This window comes from Rissa tridactyla, chromosome 10, assembly GCF_028500815.1.
Source record: "Rissa tridactyla isolate bRisTri1 chromosome 10, bRisTri1.patW.cur.20221130, whole genome shotgun sequence".
In the NCBI taxonomy this organism is placed as follows: domain Eukaryota; kingdom Metazoa; phylum Chordata; class Aves; order Charadriiformes; family Laridae; genus Rissa; species Rissa tridactyla.
The window spans coordinates 329115-347620 of record NC_071475.1 but is presented as its reverse complement, the minus strand read 5'-3'; the positions used below and the strand labels follow the sequence as shown (position 1 = coordinate 347620).

General features: G+C 49.5%; 3 protein-coding genes across 22 annotated transcripts in view; all 3 read right to left on the bottom strand.

The window, feature by feature from the left end:
* The window catches only part of TMEM40 (transmembrane protein 40), a 28792-nt gene extending 22136 nt beyond the window's left edge, over positions 1–6656 (bottom strand). For 8 of the 20 annotated variants that reach the window (XM_054216781.1, XM_054216786.1, XM_054216799.1 and 5 more), the window contains exon 1: positions 76–6656. The gene's annotated coding sequence lies outside the window, so the exon portion shown is untranslated. The remainder of the gene's footprint in view (positions 1–75) is intronic. The other 12 variants (XM_054216783.1, XM_054216784.1, XM_054216792.1 and 9 more) reach the window with 12 other exon arrangements.
* Positions 6657–6808: 152 nt separating this feature from the next.
* Positions 6809–9398, bottom strand: BRK1 (BRICK1 subunit of SCAR/WAVE actin nucleating complex). Its single transcript, XM_054216806.1, has 3 exons — positions 9238–9398; positions 9074–9156; positions 6809–8954 (listed from the first exon to the last, which is right to left on the bottom strand). The coding sequence occupies exons 1-3, from the start codon at positions 9353–9355 to the stop codon at positions 8928–8930; spliced, it is 228 nt and encodes a 75-aa protein (XP_054072781.1). The 5' UTR covers positions 9356–9398; the 3' UTR covers positions 6809–8927.
* A 52-nt stretch (positions 9399–9450) lies between these two features.
* FANCD2 (FA complementation group D2) overlaps positions 9451–18506 on the bottom strand; it is a 52380-nt gene continuing 43324 nt past the window's right edge. The window contains exons 36-43 of the mRNA XM_054216645.1: positions 18139–18261; positions 17484–17577; positions 16856–16927; positions 15282–15320; positions 14579–14653; positions 13376–13450; positions 10262–10408; positions 9451–9738 (exon numbers count right to left, since the gene is read on the bottom strand). Coding sequence (XP_054072620.1) covers positions 9574–9738; positions 10262–10408; positions 13376–13450; positions 14579–14653; positions 15282–15320; positions 16856–16927; positions 17484–17577; positions 18139–18261 — 790 coding nt within the window. The 3' untranslated portion in view covers positions 9451–9573. The remainder of the gene's footprint in view (positions 9739–10261; positions 10409–13375; positions 13451–14578; positions 14654–15281; positions 15321–16855; positions 16928–17483; positions 17578–18138; positions 18262–18506) is intronic.

The following is an 18506-nucleotide window of genomic DNA, read 5'->3' as shown; positions in this document are numbered from 1 at the left end:
TGGGTGGGAAGTCTGCTGACACACAGCGATCCTGATAGGATAGGTGACACCAGCTGACCATGGGACAGCAATTACCTAGCATGCCAGTGGCTCGCGTCACCTCCCTTTCTTCATCACGGACTGGCAGTGAGTCGTTGCTTCCTTCTGGAAACACCTCCTTTTTCATAGCCTCTTGGTCCGCCTCTTGAGAAAGAAAACAGGACAGTTGGATCAGATGGAACCATTCACCATCAGGGAGAGGGCATCTTCAGGAGACAAGACTTCTCAAAGACATTGATAAAGTTTAGAAAAAAAATGCCTGGGCTTTTGGGGCTGCGCCTAGTCACCACTCCAAACAACAGCCACGCCTGACCTGCTGGGAGACCAGGAAATTGCACATCATCTTCTGGTTCACATTGCACATAGTGCATTTTTGGCAAACTGTAAGGTTATGCTACATGCCTTCCTTCCAAGAGGACGGGAAGAAGCTGCAGCCAAGCCAGCCGGGGAAGTGGCCCTTCCAAGAAGGGCTCCTCCACAAGGCCCTCCCGCCCTGCCCTGTAAACATCAGCAACAGTCACCTTCATCCCATCCCAGCTATCGGGAAACAGACAGGACGTTGAGCACCACCGAAAACACCTGCAGAATCAGCATGTCCACCTGACTTCCAGCACTAGGAAAAGGCAACCAGCATTGCCTGGGACCTCACTCTCCTGCAACTGGCCCAGTGGGCAAGCAGGGCTGCACGTGAGCTTAACACAAGTTCAGCATATGCCAGGCCCTCAAATCTGCATACCAACATCTGCACAAACCAGCTCTGAGCCATAATGGTAAAATTGGGGCAGCGGCTGCCTCTGCCATTTGGCATGAGCCACAACTGCCAGCAGAGGCTCTGCACCATCTCTGTGTCTCAGCAGCACCTGCCGGCAAGGTGTGAAACCCAGCATCGCTGATGCAAGGCTCTGATCAATCCCTTCCTGCTGCGCAGGCCACAGCGTGTCCAGACATCTATCTAAAACCTCCAGTTGTCAAGTCTGACAGCTAAGGCGGAGTGAAATATACCCACCCTGTCCTCTCTCCAGTTCCTTTAGAATTTCCCCAAGGACTTCAGATGCCTTTGGGGACTTTTTTCCTCCATCGGCCTGAAACTTTACCCCTGTAGTCCCTTAACAAAAACTATTCAGTTCAATTTTGCGTGAATAAAATACAGAAAAACAGTGCATATCCTGTGGGGTCAGTAGAGAAAGACTACTCACCCCTGCAACGCCAGACGGGCACTAGTGCAGGATGCAGCCAAGGAGCTGGAAAAGCCTTCTCTACAGGCACACCTGTAGCTAAACAAGTGATAGGACAAGACGAAATGCTTCAAGTTGCGTCAGGGGAGGTTTAGGTTGGATATTAGGAAAAATTTCTTTGCAGAAAGGGTTATTAAACTTTGGAACAGACTGCCCAGGGAAGTGGTGGAATCATCATCCCTGGAAGTATTTAAAAGATGGGTAGACATGGTGCTGAGGGACATGGTTTAGTGGCGGACTTGGCAGTGTTGGGTTAATGGTTGGACTTGATCTTAAAGGTCCCTTCCAACCTAGACGATTCTATGCTTCTACAGTTCTAAACACCCAGCGGAAGCCCCTGTCACCTATTGTGATCTACATCGGCAGAAGTGAATCACAGAAGCAGTAAGGGGATCACACAAGGGGAGGGCACACAGGTGCAGGTCTCTGTCCTCACACCTCCAGAGGCGCCCAGCTGGCTGACCTTTGGGCTTTGAGCTGGCAGCTTTTAAAGAGGGAGGAAAAAGCCATGACGTACCCATGCCATCTCCCGCAGCCTGGAAGCCAGCTGGGAAGCTGCATCACCTTCACCTACAGGCACAGCTGCAAACAAGCACAGGACAGAGCAGCTCCCGTGACGCAGTTCAAAATACTTCTTCAGACCAGAGTGGCAGAGAGTGCAATCCAAAGAGGGGATTACTCCATGGCACTCATCTCTCTTCCACTCAGGAGCATGGTGCAAAGAGTTACCGAGTGCCTGTAGCGGCACTGTGCTGAGACAAAACAAACCACACGCAGAGCTGCCGGGATAAAGGACTCCCTGGAGCTCACACCAGCTCTAAAGTCAACCCCAACAAGCCCGCTGTCTTGGCAGCCGGCACCCCAAGCAGCTCAGGCTCTGAGGGGCCAGCAAAGATGGCTTCATAAGGCAAAGCACCCTGGGGCACATCACTGACCCCGACCTGTTGCCTTTTTGCTCTTATCCATGTCTGTACATGTCTGTCACAGAAAGATTAAAAGGTAAATGCTCCTTCCTCCCCCTGACTTACGTGTGAGATTGCTCTCAGGCTGAAGGACAGGAATAGGCGAAGAAGTTGAGAAGCTGTTGACCTTGAGAGGATCTTAAGGAAAATTGCACATGAATAAGCTCTTGCCACATTGTCAATGTTTATTCCTTCAAGGAAAAGGACATTGAGAACTTACCTCCAGGGTGCCCCAAGGGCTCCAAACCAACATCCAGCCGAGACACTGGATAATCATTGCTACCACCCTCATCTAGAAGCAAGCACAAATGAGAAACATTTCCATTGTATGCTGGGATCCAGTGCTGCCTTAGTGAACTGCAGGGCCACAAAGCGGGTCAGATAACGGTGTGGGAGCCAGACTTAGGTCAAGCTCGCCAAAGCTGCAGAGAGGCCTGGGGACCTCTTGTCTGGCACCTGGCAGCTCTCCAAACACTCTCTTCAGGCCATGTGCAACACCTCTCGAGGAGCGGATGAACCAACATATGGACCTCCCCACCCCCCTTGCTTTGGGCTTTCTTACCGGGAGAGCTCTCACGCACACAGAGAAAACCCTCATTAAAGCACTGGAGGGAAAAAACATCATCCAGGCTTCCTGGGGAGAAGAGCCTGCTGGCTCGTGAAAGGCTGCACCAGTGCCGCCCGCTTACCTCCTCCCTGTGCTTGCAATGGAGCAGCCCAGACAACCCTGGCGTACAGGGCCACCAGGAAGAAGACGACAAGGTGGATGTGTCGGATGAGGACCACAGTCCCGTGCGCTCGCACCACGCTGCTGCTGCTGCTGCAGTTGGGGCTGGGGGCTGAGCAATCGGTTCTTGTAGCCAGCGCAGCACCACAGGGCTCTCTGACCCCACAGACGTGTTGGGACCTCAAAGACCTGCTGTGACCTCAGGCCACGCCGAAGCTGTGTGGAAACAGTTCTTGGGGCACTCGCGGAGAGCCACCGGAGCACAGCTAGGGGAGCCATGCGCCCAGGGAGGGGAGCACATCCCATCGGGCAGCTCCGTCCAAGGGCTGGGACACAGCCCCACCTGGGGCTGGGCCCACAGCTCTGTCCTGTTTTCTGGGCACTGTCACAGGGGCAGTGAGGAGCTCACAGTCCCCCTGAACAACAGGAATCGACACAAGGGATTTTGGGGCCAATGAGAAGCAGGCAGCCCAACCGCCTAAGACTGAAGGAGCTCTCCCTTGTTGCAGCTGCCTTGGTGTGATGTGTCCAGCCTCAGCCTGTTCGTGCACCAGTTAGCACACAGGCAGCGGCCCGAGAATCACTTTTCTGGCCAGTTAACAAACATGGCACATTCCCTTGGCTTTTGCATGATTCTTCTGTTTGAGCAGGCTAAATCAATTGAAGGCGTTCACCAGGATGTATCGCTTTATGCGGAATTACTGGTTTCCTCTGGTGTTACCAACAGCTCACGAGGCCCAAGAGCGAGGGATTTCAGTCTCAAGAAAAGTGCAAAATCCCCTCCTTAATTGCTGTGGCTCTGCATGAGGGAGGGGGTTGACAGCCCCTGGGGCAACAGCTGCCAGTCCTTCCAATTTAGCGGAAAGAGCAGTTTTCCACAGGAGGGTAGCAGACTGGCTGCCAAGGCCCATGGCCATGTGTTTTCCCCACCACCATCAGAAGGATGGATAGTGCCTCCCCAGCACAAAGCACAAGTCCGTAAGGGACAGGTAATATTTGGCCCCGCAGCACCTAACAATATTCCTGGACATCATGGTAACGGCAGAGCTTCAGATGGGGCAAGGTGGACCTAGGTCTCCTCCTCTCCCCTCTCCCTCAACACTGTTTTCTCCAGTCTCACTGGCTGCTTAATGAACAGTAACAGCGTGGGGAGAATGTTTTCCAAATCCTGATCAGAAACATGCCAGTTTTTAGTCAGTTTCAACTGTTGCTTATTACATTCCTTGTGGTAAATTTGAAGAATGTGTGTTTCATCACATCTATATTCATGTCATTAGTGCAATTCTGTTGTTATCAATACATAAATATTTGCCCTGCTCCCAGATGGCTGCAAAGGAGCAAGGGGAAGGTGTGGGGTGCCAGGATCTGAGAAAGGGGCTGCTGGCTGCTAGAGAAGCGGGAGCAGTGAACTGCACCCAGCGCTGGCCTGGCTGAGCCCACGAATCCTGCAGGAAGCACAAGGGGATAAATGTGGGGCCTGAGGACACTGTCCCTGCCTACCACCCTGACCAGCCTTCCAGGAGCAACCTGCAAGAAAACCTGCTAAAAATCAGCGCCTCTCCTCTTCCTCATCCCCACTGCTCCCTGGGGTCCCATCCCACCTCCATTCTTCTGGTCTCCCAGGGGGGCTGCAAGTGCTGTGTGGAGGCAGAGCCACAGGAGGGCACAGCACACGCTCCCTGGGAAGTGCAGGGAGCCCGAGGGACCGCTCCCTGCTCCAGCTGATCCTCCCTCTTGATACAGCCCTTTTCCGCTTTTGAGCGCACAGGCAATGCCAAGGACGTTGATATTCAATCCTGACTTTTTATGGAACGGGTTTGGTTCTACAACCCCCTTTGTGACCCTGTCAGCGAGGCCAGCTGAGACCTCCCACCACTTTGTCAGTGACATCCCTGCTGGGAGACGGCACGGCCAGGAAGCAGAGAAGCCAAACAGGGGTAACAAGGCATGAGATGCGGGGCTACCTGTTGACACGAGGGCAACACAGGGACAGCCCTGCTGGGCTGAGGCCAGGCCAGCAGCTCAGCTGCACCAACAAAGCTCGCTTGAGTGCAGCACGGTGCGTCCTCCAGCTAAGGTGTGTCTACAAACCTGCCACTGGCCAGACCCTACAGTTGGCAGGACTCTGAATTTTGGGACAATAATTGTCTAGACTGCAGGGGGAGAGAGGGACAGTGAGGGGCAAGGTAAGCTGGTGGTGTATCTATTCACCCTAAAGCTTCTCTGTGCACTAGGACCAAGTCCCAGGTTCTCATGCTTTGCACAGTTCAGAGCAATATTGCTATCAGCTTTTTGGAAATTGCATACAAAAATCTCAGTGAATCTGGAGACCTTCCATACCCCCATGACCTTCCCAGCCCACCGACCCAGCATGATCAGCAACCACAGGCGGGCAGGGTAAATCTTCTCTTTGTGAGACAAAGTTAGGTGACTTCCACTGCTGCCAGTGCCTTGGCATCAGGATGCAAGCAGACACCATCTTCTGGGATCTTTAAAGTCCAGCTTTGCAAAGCCATTAGGGACCAAGTGCAGCTCTCCCTCAACAACTCAGCTGTGTCCTAACACACTCCTCTCTCGAGATCACCTCAGGTCACTGAATTATTATCAAGTTCAATCACCTGCGACATAAAGGGGATGAAGGTACATTTGACTTCAAAGCTGTTTCCTAAAATCAAAGCTCTGCTAGCGGTGGTACCTAGAGAGCCCAAAGGTTATTTACTAGAAGCTAGAATTATTTGAGAAGTCTGGTCCAATCCATTCATCTTAAAATATGCGCTTTGGATCAGACACTGCAACCTCTATGGGGTATGCAAAGCTTGAATTCGAGCTCTGTTTCCTTCTGCTGACACCAGAAAAATGGTGACGCCAAACATAGTATCACCTCGTCTCCTGCCCAAGATCAAAATTCAGTACTACGACTCATTCCCAAACCTTGGAACCGTTAACTCCAATGAGGACTGCAGGATTGCTCCGATGACTCCATGCGATCTGGCTGCCTGTCCAGCAGGCAGCGAGCACTAACAGCCCACTGTCCACCACTTGAGAGTGTGAACCTTTCTCAAGCTACAGCTGTGGCTTAAGCTGTGTCCAGTTCTGGGCTCCCCGGCTCAAGAAGGACAGGGAACTGCTGGAGAGGGTGCAGCAGAGAGCTACCAAGATGATGAGGGGACTCGAACACCTCTCTTATGAAGAAAGGCTGAGGGATTTGTGTCTCTTCAGTCTGGAAAAAAGACGGCTGAGGGGGGATCTTATCAACACTTATAAATACTTAAAGGGTGGGTGTCAGGAGGATGGGGCCAGGCTCTTTTCAGTGATGCCCGGCGACAGGACAAGGGGTAACGGGCACAAACTTGAGCATCGGAAGTTCCATCCCAACATGAGGAGGAACTTCTTTACCCTGAGGGTGGCAGAGCCCTGGCACAGGCTGCCCAGAGAGGTGGTGGAGTCTCCGATTCTGGAGACGTTCAAACCCGCCTGGACACGTTCCTGTGCAACCTGCTCTGGGTGACCCTGCTCTGGCAGGGGGTTGGACTAGATGATCTCCAGAGGGCCCTTCCAACCCTATGATTCTAATGAGACTGCCCCATTCTGGCACCTTCATAAGAGGCTTCAAGATGGCCTGCTTTCCAGTTCAGGCTCTGGGAAAAGGTCTCAGACCACCAAAAGGTCTCAGCTACCAATAACCAGAGCTGCAAGGGTGCCCGAGCACCCAGCTCTCTTGGGACAAGTATGTTTTGAGGACATGGAGCACATTGTTATCTCCTGCTATGTTAAACGGTCAGTGAAGAGAACAGCATCACTAACACGGCGTGTAAATCAATCTCCTGATTTAGAATACACAAATCCACTCCAGAAAAGTTTAATGTGCGTTCCTGGGGCATCATATTCTGAAAAAGACACAGTACAAGAAAAAAAAAAAAGAAAAAAGCAAGCAGAATTCCCCAGTCTTTAAAACAATCTGAATGCTTCCAACATATCAAAACTTTGTCTACTACAAGGCTGTACACCACCACAGCAGCTGCTGGAAGAAGCAGTATCAGCCTGAGGAACAGGGGGCTTCTGGTCCTCAGGCTGATACTGCTTCTTCCTCCCAGAGATGGCCTGGAGTAAGCAGCACCCAAACCACAAAGCCTGGCCTAGGGAACCACAGAGACTCCCTGAAAGGGAAAGAAAAAGGGCAGAATTCTGTACCGCAGTGAGCTGCCCACCATCCCTGCTGGGAGATGAACCAGACAGGCTGATCCTTCGGTGCCCAAGCTCTGTGAGAGCACGCATCCCAGGAGGTGTGGTACCCTCCAGAAGACAGATCCCTACACCAAAACTGCTTTGGCCACACTGACTCTGCAGTAACACCTACTTCTGTTAGAAACCCTGGGGTCAGAGGAAAAAGGGAGAACCATTACAACCACCCACCAGGAGAACAGGAAGGGATCCCAGAGAGACATAGCACACTGCTAGCGGGGAACAGGAACATGCAATGGATCTCAAGTGAAGAGGCCAGGCCGGTACAGCCCCATCCCAGGGATGTCTGTGGTGCCCTCTGTCCCCCATTCAGTCCTCGGGTGAAGGATCTCAGGATAGTGTAGGCAGGGACCTCTAGTGGTCTCTAGCACACCCACCTCCCAACATTCAAAGCAAGGCTAATTTCCAAGTCAGATCAAGCTGTTCAGGGCCTTGTCCAGACAACTATCAAGTTATCTCCAAGGTCAGAGATCTGAGGACTCCACTCCAGCACACACATAATAACCAGTGCCTGGGCCAAGGCACGCTTTTGATGTACCTGGCAAAGAGAGCAACTGCCTCTGAGGAAAGAGAAGTGCTTTCGCGCTACCTACTAATCTTGTCCAACAGCACCATCTCTCATCATTTGATATCACCCCTGAGCGAAAGTACCATGACTCGTGGCTGCTGCACTCCACTGTAAGTTCTGCAGGGTTGCTATGAAGCACTTATTTCCACTGCGACTACGCAGCAGAAGTGGCCAAGCCTCCCAGACGTGCAGCCAACCTGAGAGTGAAGCATAACTGGCTAGGTGAGCTGAGAGAAAGGCTGGAGGAGACTTATCAAAACAATGGAAAACACAGAGCTTCCTATGGAGAACAAAACTGTAAGCTTGGAGGAGGACCTACGTTGAGGAGCAACTAGCTGATGTCAGACCTGCCAGCCTCAAAAATATAAAGAACTTTAAATTACCCAGGTGCCCAGTAAACACTGCAGACATCACGTTGCCATCACAAAACAAATAGCTTTCAGTTGGAGAATAATATACTGAGACATTTCAAGCCTGCTGCGAAGCAAGACAACCTTTACTGAGACCAATCCCATGAACTCCCCAATAAATGCTAAGTATGAGCCGTGAGTCTGCAGCTCTAGATGCCCACTGAAAAACTGTGATAAATAAAGGAGCGGTGGGAAGGGAAGAGAGACTTCCTTCTCCTTCCCACCTGCCTCCCTAGAGAGGAGGATAAGCACCTCTTTCTAGGTGCCAGCAAAGGGCTCTCTCCTGTGCACCACGCCAGGTGATCCCGCTGTCCCCACACGCCCCTGACAGTGTGCGCACATGAAGGCTGAGACATTCTCCAAACTATTGGGATCACCAGATTTTCCGCTGTGACCCCAGCAAGAGCACAAAGGCCGGTCAAGTGCCTCCTGGAGCTGACAGCAGCCAGGCCTGCTGTCCCTGGAGCGTGTCCCCTCCCATCACAGCCCCCACGCGTGGGGAGGAACGCGGGCCTGAGCCCTGCGGGTCAGGCAGACGGACGGGCAGGCTCTGGACATCCGAGACGGTGGCAGGGAGCCGGGCACCTCGTGGCCCGGCCGCAGGCAGGCAGGCAGAGAGCAAGCGGGGCAGGAGCACAGCGGTTTATTGGCAACACAAGCAGAGGCGGCGGCGGCAGGCCCCGAGCAGGGTGCGGGGCAGCGGTGCTCCGGCGGGGAAAGGGGGGGCCCGGGGCCGCACCAGGCCTACGTCAGCGTCTCGCCCTTGGTGACCTGCCGGGAAGAGGAAACGTCTCAGCCGGGGCCAGGGCCGGGGCCGAACCCGAACCCGGGCCTAGCTCCGGCCCCGCCGGTGCTCGCCCCGGCCCCCCTGCCCTCGCCCCGCTGCTCACCCGGGCCTCGATGTACTCGATCCTGCGCTCCAGCGCCGTCAGTTTCTCGTTCAGGGTGGCCAGCCGGGACCGGCACGACATGTCTGCGGGGAGGCGGCAGTGAGACACCGCAGGCGCCCGCCCGGCCCGGCCCAGCCTCCCCACCGCCCCCCGGCCGCCCTCACCGAAGGAGTTGAGGAAGTCCGCGATCTTCTTGATGGAGCTGGTGATCACCTCGATGTACTCGCGGTTGGCCCAGTCCTGATGGATCTCCCGCTGCACCGGGTCCTCCTGCACCGACATGGCCGCCCCCGCCGCCCCGGGGCGCACCGCGCCTGCGCGGGGATACGCACCCTCCCCCCTCCCCCCCCCCTCCCCCCCCCCCCCCCGCTCCGCGCCTGCGCGCCGCCGGGCCCCGCCGCCGCCGGGCCCTCAGGCCTCCGCGCGGGAAGGGCCCGGCCCGGCCTCCTCCTCCGCCTCGCTGGCCTCCGTGCCGCTGGGCTCCTGCGGGGGAACCGCCGTCAGAGCCGAGTGTGCGCCCCCCTCCACCCGCCTCCCGGCGGGAGTCGCTCCCAAGAGAGCTGCTCTCTTGGCAGCAGGCGTACCTCAGCGGGGCTGTCTGCGGAGCCCTCCTCCTCCTCCTCGGAGTCCCTCTCTGCAGACGCCTGAGACAAAATTTCTTCTCCCTAAGTCAGACGCAAACAGACCCGTACTGAGTGTATGCAAAGCAGCCCATGGGTGCTAGGATGGGATGGAAGAAAGCGGCATTTTGTTACCATCTTAAATAAAAAGCTTGAGTAAAACGCTGGTTTTGTTTCAACCATCCTGCTTCTACAGTGAAAGATGAAGAAAACGGCCAGAATTGGCCATTTTAAAAAGCCACACACAAGAGCACATGTGAAGAGATGTTCCGAGGGACCTTCACCTCTTCGTTGCTGTGCAGTGCTGGCCACCGAGCAGAGGAAGGTCCCCCTGCCCATCCATACAAACCATAGAAACTGACTGCTTCAGGCTGACAGCCTCACTGCAAGCAAGCCCTTAACCCTGAAATAAAATGCTTCTTTCTGCTGCACTAGACAGGACTGTAATACATTGAATCTGGCCTCCCAGCTCTACCCACTGACAAGGGCAGAGCTACAGTTGTCTAGGCAGGACAAGCATTGTCCCTGCCCAGGGTTTGCTTGCCCTAGGCAGGACGGTGATCCTCACCTGAAGATCCCGATTTTTAAGGATGCCAACCCAGAACGCCTCCTGGCAGTGGTTGAACGCCAGCATTGCCTTCACTCGGTATACAAATTGCTCCAGTGACTTCTTCAACAACGGCACATGGTTGGTCAGTCCAATGTCTTGGCGAATCTAAATATGAAACAGTAAAACATGAGTATGATCAATTGATTCTTACCTAACCATTCTGGCCATTAAAAAAGCCATTGGTTATACAGGTGGGAGGGGTGGGACATGATCCCCACAAAGCTTGCCCAGGTTATGTCATTTCTTGGCCAAATGCTTTTATAGCTTTTGTTAAAAAACAGAATTCAGTTAAGCGTCTTGTCTAAGGCAGCAAAATGATCCCTTGCAACAATCCAAAAAACCATAGCCACTCTGGATAAAAATAGAAGGGGCCTCAGCTTTTTCTCAGGAACCTTAGAGAGGGGCTTGTAACTCCTCTACGTAAGTCAGATGCATTCTGCTGACCCTTGGGAAATTATTTTGAGAATCTGCTTTTCCTTTGCTCCATCATCTCAGCAAGAGGCTGGTACCATTTGCTGTGTTCTCCAAGAACAACGCACAGCTCTTCACGCACAGATCTCACACTGCTGTCATCCTGCTCACGGCAGCCACAGCTTGCTTGCACACGGACATCTGGAAGCTGCATCGCTGCTGGTGGTGTGTGCAGCTGATAGAGTCTGGGTAAGTCCGACTCGTGTACCAGCTATTGCTGGTGAAATAGCAGAGTTATCTCTGGAGGTCAGCAATGGACAATCACACCGTTCCAGTCCAAAGCCAAAAGCAATGCTTCAAGTGGCCAGACTCCAAAACTACCTACCTAGGAAGAGAGATAACTACTTGCTGATAGCCATAAGCTGCAAACTAATGTAGGGAGCTTCGTATCAGGAAATGGCTGAATTCCCAAGCACACAGAAGTAAGAATGAGAAAGGTGGTGAATAAGCCACTGCAATGGCAATCTTTTCTTGCTCAGTGTCTGATGCAATTCCTCTATGCTAGCTACATGGAATGTGTGTGCACTATAAACTCCAAAGCCAGCTTGTCCAGGCCAAAGAAGCACTGGCTTTTGGAGAACTAGAACAGGAGGGAACAGATGGAGTTGCTGTAAGCAAAAACCAGCCGAGGAAGGGCAGCTATGCCAGGTATTCCGTGTGATTTAGCTCCGGGTGAGCATCTCTTCCTGCTAGGCTTGGATCTGCAGTAGAGAATAGAGTCATTGCTAAACCAGAAAACCTGCCAAGAGCCATAAACAATTATTTTGTGCATAAGTATTTTCCTCTTTCATGTGAATACTTGTAACCTTCTTGCATTAAGACACTCTCATTAGCTATACTCTGAAATCAGATCAGCTTCATTTCTTGGAAGAGTCCAATGTGCCTGGGAAGAGGGACACTGCTTTGCTCCATGTTCTGCCGATGACGAATGGGTAACGAAGTACCAACCAACAGCAATCTGTTCTCTTGCCTGGGTAACATGCAGGACCTAGCAGTCATCAGCACTAATCAGAACCAAATCAGGGAAAACCTCACTAATGACACAATCAACAATCACAGTGCTCCCTGGGTCTTGGAACCTGCCCAACCATCTGCAGGCAGTTCACAGACTCAGCAAAGTACCATGGCATTTGCAAAAATCTGTCTTCAGAAACTGTCCTTATGTCCAGCATTAGATACGCAAACAGAAGAGGAGCTTGGTGTGGAGGAGTAAATGACAAATTCTTAGGAAGTTACAGGTGAAGCTGATTGCTACTGTCTGCTGCGTGATGCTCTAAACTTATTGAGGGAGAGTCGCAAATCTTAGGTAACACTGCATGGTACGTCAGTGAGCATCTACCAGTTGTGTATGAAAATGAAATCGAAAGTGGTTTAACAAATGTTGGTGTCAAGTCCTCTTCAAACAGGTATGGAGCATCATTTCATACATTTATTTGCCTAACTTCAGCTGCTGCCTTCTCATTCTTGCAAAAATTATTTGTTGCAGAGCCCTAATTGGATTGCAACAGATACAAGAGCAGTGGTAAAACATGGGTGTTTGCTAATTGCAGCTATATGCTAGCAGGGGCCGTGGGACACAGCACTTGAAAATGCTAGTGAAGTGCAAAGACAAACAGGACATTTCACGCTGCAATGATGTTATCCTGTTCACAAGGTGAATTGTGACTTTAAAGTGAGCATGAGGATTTCACTTTCAAACATGAGGACTTTTTAGCATCTCCAGGGTTTGTGCCAGCTTCCAGTTGTCCCCTGTGCTGACAGCTGCAATGACATGTTCTGATCTCCAGCTAGACTTCCACACTCCTGATGTCAGCTTCGGACTAAATCTGTAGCAAATCAAGCTTGGGGAGCCATGCTAATAGGTGGCTTTCTCCCTCTAACTACTTTGGCAAAGTTCCCTTCTTGGACAAGTGTTCTGAGCCTCTTAGGAGTCTAACAAGAACAAAGCATACACATGAAGTTCTTTCTAATGGCCTTTTTCCAGGTGATTCTCTTGCAACAAGCACTGGCTGTCCACACTGTAAGCAGGGTGCTAATCCTCTCCTTCCTTTCTGCCCCAGGTCTCCTACAGAGAGACTGGCAGGCTGCGTGTTACCAGCTTCCTCCCCTCCCTTTGCCCTCTTCCCTAAGATAAACTTAACAGTGCCAAAGAGGCACCTCGAGAGGACTTTGAATAAGGTTTTCCCCTTGTCCGCCTCCTGCTGCTGATCCTTCTGACTCACAAGGCTGTTGATCTTTGACAAAGCTTCTCTCCCATGTTATCAGTCTAGCATCTGTAATTTATGCAAGGTCTCTAAGGTCTTAGCTCGTGTCCTCAGAAACACCCTCTTCCAGATGCCAGCAACTAAAGATGTCAAGAACTTCTGTCCTAAAAAAAAGAGTATGCTAACCTGAGCTGACATCCCAGTCAGCCACTTCCAGATCAAATACTGCAACTTTGGGGCCATTAACCAAGGCTATTTCTCCTCCTCTCAGTCTTTGCTTGTACAGACTCTACTGGAAGCCTGCAAGTAGAATTTGCCTATGCCCTAGAAAAGCAGTGGAAGGGAAATAAATCATTCTTAGGACAGGAGTTTGTGCTGCAATTAGAACTCATCTTACCTTGGAATGGCCACACATGTGATGAAGTTGTCTGGTACTCAGCTGCAAGGTTTTCAGCAAACTCTGCACATCATCCTGCAATAAATAAGTAGACCAGCAAATCATTCTCAAAGGATTTTTCCGTAAGGGAAACAAGAATAATGAAACAGTATTAGTCCTAGCAACCCTTTCAAAGGGTTTTGGGATAGAGATATGATGCATATATGCAGGAAACGTCAGATAAACGGGATGAAGCCACAGGAGACTGTCAGTGTGCTTATAAGTCAAGTAACTGGTAATAGAAGTATGACCACATGTTGTCAGGCCAAGCACTTTGAACTTTTTGAAGCACTTTTGAATCAGAGTTTGGAATGAATGTATCAGTGAAAGTGGGGCAATTAAAATCAAGACAGCCTCATCACATCTTGCCTTGAGTACAACTGTCTGAAATAGGGGAACCAGAGGAAAAGTATAAAACACACTGCTAGACTGTGGTAACTGAAATGCATCCAACACGAACTCAGGATATCAATCTTCTTTATTGAACAAATTACATAGCACTTTCTATTGCCCAGTGGCAATGATTAGATATGTTTGATAACCTCATTCCCTCAAACATCCATGAAAACAGATATTACATTTGCAGTAGGAAGGAGTTATCTATCAGAGATGCAAGTTGTGAAGACTAAGCCAAAGAATGAGTCTCACTGTCAAAGCTGGATTGTCTTGCAAGAAAGCTGGGGGAATAAGTGAACTGCTCTTGCTTGTCATGTAGTGCAACAAGGTTGGCCGGTCCATCTGCACTCATGCATGCTGTCTGGCCCAAAGCTCCAAGAATTATTGCAAAGACACCCACAACACTGTCCATCTGGACTGCAAGCCAGTCACCAACCTGACTGCTCACGTGAGCTTCCTACTCCGTGAGTGCCACCTTTGTGGTAATAACTTTTGAAGAGATGGAGGCTGAAAGGGCTTCCTTTGCTAACAGTGAAGTTATCCAACCAGAAGGCTGATGGCAAGTTGGGTAACGGTAATCTGTTTGCTGAGAGCACACTGGATGGGCAAGTAAACTGGGCAGAGCACAGCTGCAGACATTAGGCACGTTTGTCATGAAGTGGCACAAGTGTCATGCCAACACATGACCAGAGAGAGGAATCTGCTTCTAGCAAGCATCAGTCACGCTTCCCAGCTGGTTCCAGACAGTTCTGTCTCTGAAAGACTTACCCTGTGCTTTTTAAAGCTGTAGTCCAGGAGAGGCATGGCAAGCTTCAGAAATGCTTCTACAAAGAGACGGCCGTACTGTAAAAGAATGATAAATATATCAGAAGGCACATTTAAATTCCTTTTCAAAGAACCATCACAAAGTCCAATATGATAACGATACATTCTTCCAAGCTACCCTGGAGGTGGTTCTTGCTTAGTAAAGACTATTCATGTGAAGGCTGTACTGGAATATACAGGATCAGTAAAGGGTCCCACTTTAAACATTGCAAAGAGAGGCAAGGAGAAAAAACTCGCATCATTGTACACATCCCTGGTTTTATTCACTAGCAAACTGGGAATAAAACGGAACTAAGCACAAAGTGTTAGAATCTCTGTCCATCTATATGAGTCCTATCCAGAAAAGGGAGAGTTGCAGAGGCACATAACACCTTTCTGAGCTCCAAGGGAGACCTGTCTGCTGTGATGTCTCCTCTCATTTGGAGAGGAGAGAGGAGAAAGGGTCTAAAGTCAGTAAGGCCAATTGCAGCAAATTTGTTATGGTCAAGCCATAAAATAAAGGATTAGTGGAAGATGGTTAAAGGTGTAAGAAACAGTATCTGCTTCTTCCAGAGAGTTCAGTAACCACTCTACTCCACTGGAGGCAGTGATTCAAGAAAGCTGGTACTTAAGCTGCCCTCTTCAGTTATTTTGAATTCTTGCTTACCTTCAGGCAGATGCTGAGTACAGGCCTGCTGTCAAATACCTACTTGGGCGAGAGGAAAAAGAGAGCCAGGTTAGTCCACAAGGCTAAAGGAAACGACATAAGCACAGCAGCCTAGTGAAAATAGCCCTTCGTTACATACCCTTCATTAAAGTGTGAAACCTGTTCTAAGGCCACATCCATTCTCAAGTTTTGAGAGGGAACACCACATAAGAGCGTGAAATGCAGTGGCTGTCAGGCAGAAGTACTTGGCAGGGTGGTGGTTTGGTTATCTAAGGTGCACCTTTTGCAGATGGCACAAAATTATCTGAAGTTCTTAATAATTTGGGACCCAAGAGACCCAAGTCTAGCTGATGGGCAAGTAACCCACATAATGGACAAAACAAAACTGAGATGTACAAAACAATGGATTTTGGAGGAAATAATGAAGCTATTATATTAACAGTGCCAGCTGGCAAAAGACACCAGGTGTCGCTGCACAGGTCACACACAGCTATGGTCCAACAGCAAACAAAGAAATGGAACAGATGGTCTCAGCTCTCTTGAAGGCTTTCTTCTGGTATACAATTGCATATATATTTTTGCCAGTGACCAATCCTATAACTAATTAGTGGACGTTTTAACTGACATAGCACACCGTTGTGAGTGAGAGTTGTGAAGGTACCCTGCTGCTGCTACGGATTGCAAATCAGAACCAGCTGGTCCAGCTCTTCCTTTTATGCTGTCAAAAGGCACCTGGAGCACAGGTGGGGCTCCAGTGAATACTGCTGCATAGAAGAATCCATCTCAATTCACTAGAGCTCATAAGCTGAACTTGAAAAAGCTGAACTTGCCAATTATCATTTTGGGTATGATAAAAGCAAACAGTAATCATCAACCTAAGCAAGGAGAAAAGCGCAGCTGTATCTATCACCTTCTGGCCAAAACATCATCACACTCAGATACACTGAATGCGTCAACTCCAAAACTGATGGAAGGGAATATTTCATCCAGTGGGCTTGGCCTCTAGAGTTCATCACCCAGGCTGACAAGAATTGTCAGCAGGATTCAATGGAAGATCACATGTTACCATAAGAGCAAGTGAAGCTGAGAGCTATCAGATAAGCACTGAATGCTTGCAACAGACAGGAATCCAAGTCTCCTGTTCAGAGTATTAGCCTGCCTTGAACTGAGTACATCAGGAGAATGTTTCCTTCTGTCATGTTATTCCAGAGCTACCTGAAGGGTTTCTCCCATCTGCTTCCACAGCTGGCAATGGCCTCTGTCAGACACAAACCACTGTACTAAGGAATTGGCATGTTCGTTTGGTCCTTTTTCTGCACCTCCTTACATCATCCTGTCTTTGTGCAGACTTATTATTTGTGTGAGAACTATGTTAGTAAGATGTGCAGGCTGTAAGAATTAAGTAGTATTGAAGTAAAGCTATATTTATAGATTGTAACTGGTTTTATTTACCACTTCCGAATTGTTCCACTAGTCAGCGATACTTCATGTTTTCCCTTGTACTCATGAACCCGAGTACACTGGGCTTTGCTGGGAATCTGAAGGTAAAGCCAGAAAAACAACCAGAACCTCACCTTGACCAAGTTAACGAGGATATGGAAATTCCGCACAGCAATGTTCCACCGCAGCAGCTTCTCCAGTTGCACCTAACGGGATGCAAGGGGACAATAACCCAAGATGGTGTATTTCCTCTCACCTTGCTCGATGCCTTCTCAGCATTTGCTGTACACAAAGCATTGTTGAAGACAGAGGAACAAAGCTTCACCACAGACAGATTTATCACAGCAAAATGACTTAATGGCAATTCCAGCCTGATCAGTGCCCATGTGGCTTAAAATGCTAAGAGTTAACACATTTCCTTGCTCTCAGAGCAGCTCTTGGTTGCAAAATAATTTTGTGCTCCCACACAGGTGTGCAGACCAACTGCACAGCTTAGTTTTTTGCTAATTAATGCCTGTTTTCTGGTTATAGCTTCTGCTGGATTTACTGGATTTTTGACATGGTACAAACCAGAAAAAAAAAGAACACTACTTATATATCATCCTATATATCAGTTTTGGCTGATCAGTGAAGCTGTCTGACTGCATTTCCTAGACAAATTTCAGAAGTAGATTCCTTTACAATTTATACATCTTTATTGTACTGTATGGTTTAACTTACACCTTCTTCCCCTCAAAAAGCGCAGTGCATTCATTTTCCTACCTCAGTTGAGTCTGATGGTTTCCCAGCTGGGATGCTTTTCACTGAACTCTCTAGCTGAGCCATCATTACTCTGAAGAAAACCGGGAATGTCTGTCTGTGGAAAAAGTGAGAGCAAAACTGAAATCCATCTCTGAGCATCTAGATGGGCTTCTTGTCCCCAGAACAATGTGGAAAACTTGATGATTACCCAGCTAGGCATCCTTCTCAATAGGAAATCATGGGAGATTGACCCTAGAACTCATAACCATGTCTAGCCCAGACTCATTGCCCAGACAGATGGAAAATCCTGGGAAGTCACTACCCCTTCCCCAGTGTGAACCACACATAGACACCACCCGCTTCTTTGTAGCTCTGGGGGATGCACAGCGAAAGGTTTGTAGCTGTGAACATAAGTTGATTTTGGTAGTTCCAAAGTGCAGGAACTTTGGCCATCCTGGTGTAAATTGTGCTTCTGAACTCCACCTTGACATAAAGCTAACCACGTACTAACCTGTTGCGTACTGCCAAAAGAACGTTTACAAATGCCCAGAGTAGTCCACAGCAGTACTAACATGAAACCATAACAAGACCACAAAATAAGAAAATGAAATTATTAAAAAGCAGAAATTGCCATTCTGCATCTCATGAAATTCAAAGTCTCTATTGATATAATTACCTGCTTAGAGTAGGAAAAGTAGAAGAACATCTGTCTTTGGCAGAGTTGATCAGTTCAGGAATACCAACACTGGAGATTTCTTCTATAGCTTTCAAGATGTTATCCGTGTGCTCCAGGTAGACACTAAATCCAGAACCAACTTAGTTAATCAGTAAATATTATGCAGAATAACACAGCAAGTTCTTGAACACTGCCCTACCTGCAACACGTGGCCTAAAATTGTCAAGCTCATTCTTGTGCCAAAGGCAATGATATGTAGGAAACCTGTAGCAATACTTAGAACTGTCCCAGTAAGGTCATTAAAAGCTACCATCATCTGAAACAAACCTGGATTTAATATTTCCGCATTCTTGTATTTAGGAAGGACA

Bases quoted from the DNA above. Each gene is read 5' to 3' on its own strand.
- BRK1 (XM_054216806.1), bottom strand. From the start codon at position 9,355: ATGTCGGTGCAGGAGGACCCGGTGCAGCGGGAGATCCATCAGGACTGG. The intron at 9,157-9,237 runs GTGAGGGCGGCC...GCCTCCCCGCAG, and splicing joins GGACTTCCTCAACTCCTTCG to ACATGTCGTGCCGGTCCCGG. The intron at 8,955-9,073 runs GTGAGCAGCGGG...TCTTCCCGGCAG, and splicing joins TCGAGTACATCGAGGCCCGG to GTCACCAAGGGCGAGACGCT.